Source organism: Lipotes vexillifer, unplaced genomic scaffold (assembly GCF_000442215.2).
Source record: "Lipotes vexillifer unplaced genomic scaffold, Lipotes_vexillifer_v1.1 scaffold75, whole genome shotgun sequence".
NCBI lineage: Eukaryota > Metazoa > Chordata > Mammalia > Artiodactyla > Lipotidae > Lipotes > Lipotes vexillifer.
Window position 1 is genome coordinate 1961963 of NW_006771517.1, and position 5540 is coordinate 1967502.

The following is a 5540-nucleotide window of genomic DNA, read 5'->3' on the forward strand; positions in this document are numbered from 1 at the left end:
GGCCCGGAGTGGCTGGGTTGGGCCGGCTTGGCCTTAAGGAAAGCTCGGGGGTGGTCTCCCCTGTCCTCCAGGCCTCTCCCCTCCCCCTCCACCAGGCCCGGGCTGGGTGTCCTCTCTCTCACACAGAGTTCCTGTGTGTTGGTGGTCGCAAGGAAGGTGGGCGGGGGCCGGGCCAGACCAGATGGTGTGTCAGGCCTTATCTGCTGGGAGTGGGGAGGCGGGTGGGGGCATGAAGGTCCTCCTTCACAAAGCCTGCTCTGTCTCCCCTGGCAGCTGCGCCTGAGGAATCGCCGTCTGCCTTCCTGCCCCACCAAGGACCTCCCACCCCCAACTGCAGAAACCCCATATGCCAGGACCCCCAGCCCTCCTGCTCTAGCTAGGAGCAAGCCCAGGCCAGGGATGCCCCAGGTGAGGCCAAGCAGGGGTCACCAGAGCAGCAGTTCCAAGAAGGTGAGCCGGGTGGCGTCTCAGCAGGGCCCGTGGCATCTGGGCTGTGGCTGATGGGCCGGAGCCCTGTCTGGGGAGGCATTAGCAGGATGGAGTCAGGCCATATCCGAGGCAGCTCACGTCGGGGAAGCAGTCACCGCGCGGGGGCATGGGAGCCCCGAGCCTCCCAGCCTGGTGCAGCCTTGTCCGATCTGGCCCATCTGCTCTGGCCTTCTGGGCTGTGTGGCCTCAGCCGCGGCCACTGTGCGGCTGCGTCCAGGCCTCAGCTGCTCCTGGGGCTCAGACCCCCAGAGCCATCAGTGCCCCTGAGCTGCTGATCTTCTTGAAGCGGTTGGCAGCACTGACAGCAATGAAGTTTTTCTGAGAGATGAGGGAGAGGGGTCCCAGTCAGCAGCAGGGCAGGGGGAAAGCTGTAGGACAGCTGAGTGTCTCCCAAGGTCACCTTCATTCCAGGAGGGCTCCATGCCAGGCAGGGCACAGTGCCCAAAATGGCCGCAGGGGCGCCATGACACTGCAGCCTCCAGGACTCCCTCCCTCATTCAACCTGAGTACCCCTCTGCTCAAGGCAGTACAGTGGTTCCTATTTCACTCCAAGTAAAAACCCCTCATCATGGCCGAGTCCCTCCACGCCCTGCCTCCCCATCCTCTTGGACATCTCCCTTACCCCTTGCTTCTTCCACTCCAGCCATGCTGGCTTCCTACCTGTTCCTCACACTTGACCACCATGCTTCTGCCTCAGGGCCTTTGCACCAGCTGTTCCCTCTGCCTGGCACACTCCTCCCCCCATACCAGCCTGGCTCAGCCCTCACCTCCTTCAGGTTTTTGTTCACATGTTCCTTCTCAGTGTGCCCTCCCTGGCCACCCTACTAAGAAGTGCAGCCTCTCCCCAGAACTCCTGACCATCCTTATTTTTTCCTAGAGCCCTTCCTTAACTCCTTTTAGCAACTCTCCATCCTCTACCAAAAGCAAGTCCACAAAGCCTGAAATCCTTGTCTCTTTGTCCACTGCTGTATCCCCAGTGCCTAGAGGCAGTGTATGCTCAAGAAATATTTGTGCAATGAGGGGAGGAAGCCTGTGATGGGGTCAGAGACCTTTTCCTGAGCACGAGCCACAAATGGACACCCCTCCCTACGGTGGAGATGGGTGGGTGGAGGGCCGCTACCCAGGGCAGTAGCCAGCCCAGGACAAGAAGGGAAAAGCCAATTCTGTTTTCCAGACCGAACCGGCTGACACAGGGCTAGTGGGGCCAGGACTCTTCCTGCCCTGTATCCCCCGCTCCGCCCCACCCTCAGTTCTGTGGTACCTTCCAGCGCCTCTTCATGAGGTATTTCTTAAGCAAGATCTGGGACTTGAGGCGTCGGTTACAGCGCTTGGCTTTCTCTGCCAGATTGTTGAGCCAGGGGTGGGCGAGGCACTGGGCAGCGTTCATCCGGGCTCTGTGGGGAGGGGGCAGTGTGGTGAGGGTGGGTGGCAGGCCAGGGAGGCACCACCCCACTGGCCTCCCGGCCCAGTTCCCGCCCAGCTGGCGCACACACACGCACACACACACACACACACACACCCTGGGCTTGCACACACGGGGTTCGTGTCCTGGGGTGAGCCTCACCTCTGGTCCTTGACGATGAGGTTGGAGACAAAGTCTTTGGCCTCGTCTGACACGGCCTCAAAGGTGTCCTCATCAAAGTACCAGTTGCCCGATAGAACGTTGTTCAGGGTCTCGGTGTCATCATCTCCCAGGAAGGGGGAGAGGCCACTCAGCCTAGAGGGAGGGGTTGGCAGGGAGCAGGGAGGTGAGATTGGGTCAGGGATGGGGACAGAGCCTAGGAAGCAGCACCATGCACTGAAAAGACCCCCAGCCTCTCATATGGGACAGACCTGGGTTTGAATCTGACTGGGTGACCTTGGGCAAGTCACTTCCCCCCTCTGAGCCTCACTCTTCTCATCTGTAAAATGGGCATAATCATCCCAGCTTCCCAGGGTTAGAGTGAAGAAGAGGAATGATGAGTGCACTGGGTCATCAAAGCTCTGCTGCCCAGAGCCCTGGGCTGGGACACTATGCCTTTGGGGGCCTTGGTTTCTCCATCTATAAAATGGGTACAGAGTTCCCTTTCCTGGTTTGCCCTAGCACGCCCAATGCCCCACAAACCCCTGACTGAGGGAGTGGGGAGGTGGAAGCAGTCTAGGCCTCAGCTGCCCACCCATGTGCCCCAACCCCACAAACAACAGGCACCCTCAGGACTCACAGCATGTAGGTGATGACCCCCAGGCTCCACATGTCTGTCTTATCAGAGATTTGGTCATAATTCACCACCTCAGGTGACAGGAATTCTGGGGTCCCAAAATTCACTTTCAGCTTCTCGTTGGGGTTATACCTGGAGGTGAGGCCAAGAGCTCAGAGCACAACTCCCAGGCCATTCCCAGACACCCTCCAACATTCCCCCGGCCCTGCCCACCTCGAGGCTGGCCCTGCCATGCCACCCACCCAGGTGGTACCTCCGTGCCAGGCCGAAGTCAATGATCTTCACCAAATGGCCCGTGGTGTTGACACACAGGATGTTCTCTGGCTGAGGAGAAGGGGGTGGCCTGGATTGACCTCTGACCTGGCTCACCCTCCCTCCCCGCCCAGGTCCATCCAAGTCCCAGGCTCCCGGGACTAGAGGCCCAGGCTGCCAGAGTGGACAGCCCATCAGAGACCCTCAGACCTGCCTGCTCCAGGCAAAGAGGAGGATCCTGACGCCCGAGAGGGGCTCTTCAGCGCAGGAACCACCTTCTCCAGGCCTCCTTGCTCCCCACCCTCAGCTTCTAACAAAGCGCCCAGCAGACACTCAACCAAGGCTCCCAGAAATCCTGTGCCCCAAGCACAGGTGAATATGTGAGTCACATGCAAGGCTAGTCCCTCCCACTCTGGGCCTCCATTTCCTCTTCATTTAACACAAGGACAGAGGACTAATCTGAGGTTGCAGGGCAGAAACATTGTAAGTAGTTAACAATGGTTAAAAGGCAGTTTTTGCACAAAAACCCTGATTTTCAGCACCTCCTGAAACACTGGAAGCCCCAGCCGCATGGCTACACACGGCTGGGAGGGAGTTGCCCCTGACGCCTGTGATGGGCAGAAGTCCTCCACTTCCCCGGGGCCTCCACCTCGTTAAATGGGGTTCTGTTCTTCATCTGGGCTTTGTGTGCATCTGATTTGAGGCCCCAAATGATAGGCTTTCTGAAGGTCCTTTCACACTGCTGCACTCATTCAGAGCAGGATGCTAGTGACTTCAGCAGCCCAACCCAGTGCTCCCCGAAACAGGGAAAGGAAAGAAAGGCCCCAGGACACAATCGGTAGGGGAAATGAGACAGATTCAGGTCTCCTTTTGGAGGACAGGGGACTTCCTGAAAAGCCCTGCAGCCAGAGCCCTGGGAAGTGCCTTCAGGCTATGGTTCACCCAAGTTACTTGACGTGAAACCCTTTACTGATGAAAAACTTACTGCTTTCCTGAAAAAAAACACACTTTAGGATACAGAGACTTAAGGTTGACCTTCTTCCCAGGACACTGCGTTTTAATTGGAGACCCTGCCCTACCCCAAAGAAAATGGCTTTCACGGGAGAAGGGCAGGCTCCGATGCCACCACGCAGGCACCCACTCTGTCCAGAAACTCAGGAGTCACCCACACTCCTTCCTTTCCCTCTGCCCTCCCCCATCCAAACCATCAGAAACCCGGCTGGCTCTATTTTCAGAATGCATCCATCATCTGACCACTTCCCATCCCTCCCCCACTGCCACTGGTTCCAGCCCCATCATCTCTCTCCTGGCTTATTATGACCGCCTCCTAAATGCCCTGCTGCCACGGTGGCCCCACTGAAACTCATCTCTTTACCCTCCTCGCTTCGTCGCTTGTCAGTGGGGATGATAACAGCACACCTGACCCAATGGGCTGTCACACACTCTGAACACACCCTGAGCAGCTCTGACCCCTAGTAAGCACGGCGGAGGTGTTAGCCCACAGCAGCGGGAGCATCTCCTGCTTTGGACCTCGAATGTTCCAGCCCTTGCCTGCTTCTCCAGTTATACCTTGTATGTTTCCCCATTACTCTCACGTACTTTTTCATAACACTTTTAATGGTTTAAAATGATCTATTCATTGGGTTATTACTGTATGAATGTCTGTTTCCCCCACTGACCTGTAGGCTCCGTGGGACAGGGGCGTGTCCTCATCATCTTGATGGTAATGCCCATGCCCAGCACTGTGCACAGTAGCACAGGAGCAGGTACTTGGTACGTATCCACCAAGTGAATGAATGAAAGGACAATCCACTTTGCTAACCCACATCAGTGTTCAGAATTCATCTTCTCCACTAGCCTTGCCACTGATCCCACAAACATTAACATCTGCCATAAGGGTGGGGCTACCCGCTACTCATGGGGCTCCTGCCCACTCCACGCCACGGCCATGTCTCTCAGCTCCAGACAGCCACTGCCAGCTGATCAGAGTTGGTGGGATGCATAGAATCTATTTGCTCTCCCTGAACTGCTACATGCAGGGTACTAATGAGCAAGGTCAGAAGAGAGACATAATCTTTCACTACACATTTTGTTAGCGCCTGCCACGTGCGTATTGCTGCACTGACACTATACTTATTGACGTGTTTCTCTGACTCCCCTTCTAGAATGTAAGCTCCATGAGGGCAGGCGTTTTTATCTATTTTGTTCACCACTGGATCTCCACCACCTAGACCACTGCCTGGCATCTAAAACAGGCCCTCAACAGATATTTATGGAATAAATGAACAAACATTCGCAGTGCCTGTCAGAGGCCTGCACTGAGGCAGGCGCTTTTGCAACGCTTATCAGCAAGTTTCACGTGTGAGACACTGAGTGTGGGGCAAGAGATCCTTTCAGCAAGTACTTAGTACCAGACTAGGAGCTCCTGAGAGCTGGGACCAAGTCTTTTTTGCTCTCTGATGTGTCCCCTGGCTCCTGGTACTTACTAAATGCTCGATAAACCCTTTTTTTTTTTTTTTTGCTGTATGCGGGCCTCTCACTGTTGTGGCCTCTCCCGTTGCGGAGCACAGGCTCCAGACGCACAGGCTCAGCGGCCATGGC

At 56.3% G+C, this 5540-nt stretch overlaps 1 protein-coding gene across 1 annotated transcript in view; it reads right to left on the reverse strand.

Annotated features, from left to right (window-relative positions):
* Positions 1 to 726: 726 nt before the first annotated feature.
* MYLK2 (myosin light chain kinase 2) overlaps positions 727 to 5540 on the reverse strand; it is a 12646-nt gene continuing 7832 nt past the window's right edge. The window contains exons 9-13 of the mRNA XM_007446866.1: positions 2941 to 3011; positions 2691 to 2819; positions 2054 to 2206; positions 1751 to 1883; positions 727 to 807 (exon numbers count right to left, since the gene is read on the reverse strand). Coding sequence (XP_007446928.1) covers positions 727 to 807; positions 1751 to 1883; positions 2054 to 2206; positions 2691 to 2819; positions 2941 to 3011 — 567 coding nt within the window. The remainder of the gene's footprint in view (positions 808 to 1750; positions 1884 to 2053; positions 2207 to 2690; positions 2820 to 2940; positions 3012 to 5540) is intronic.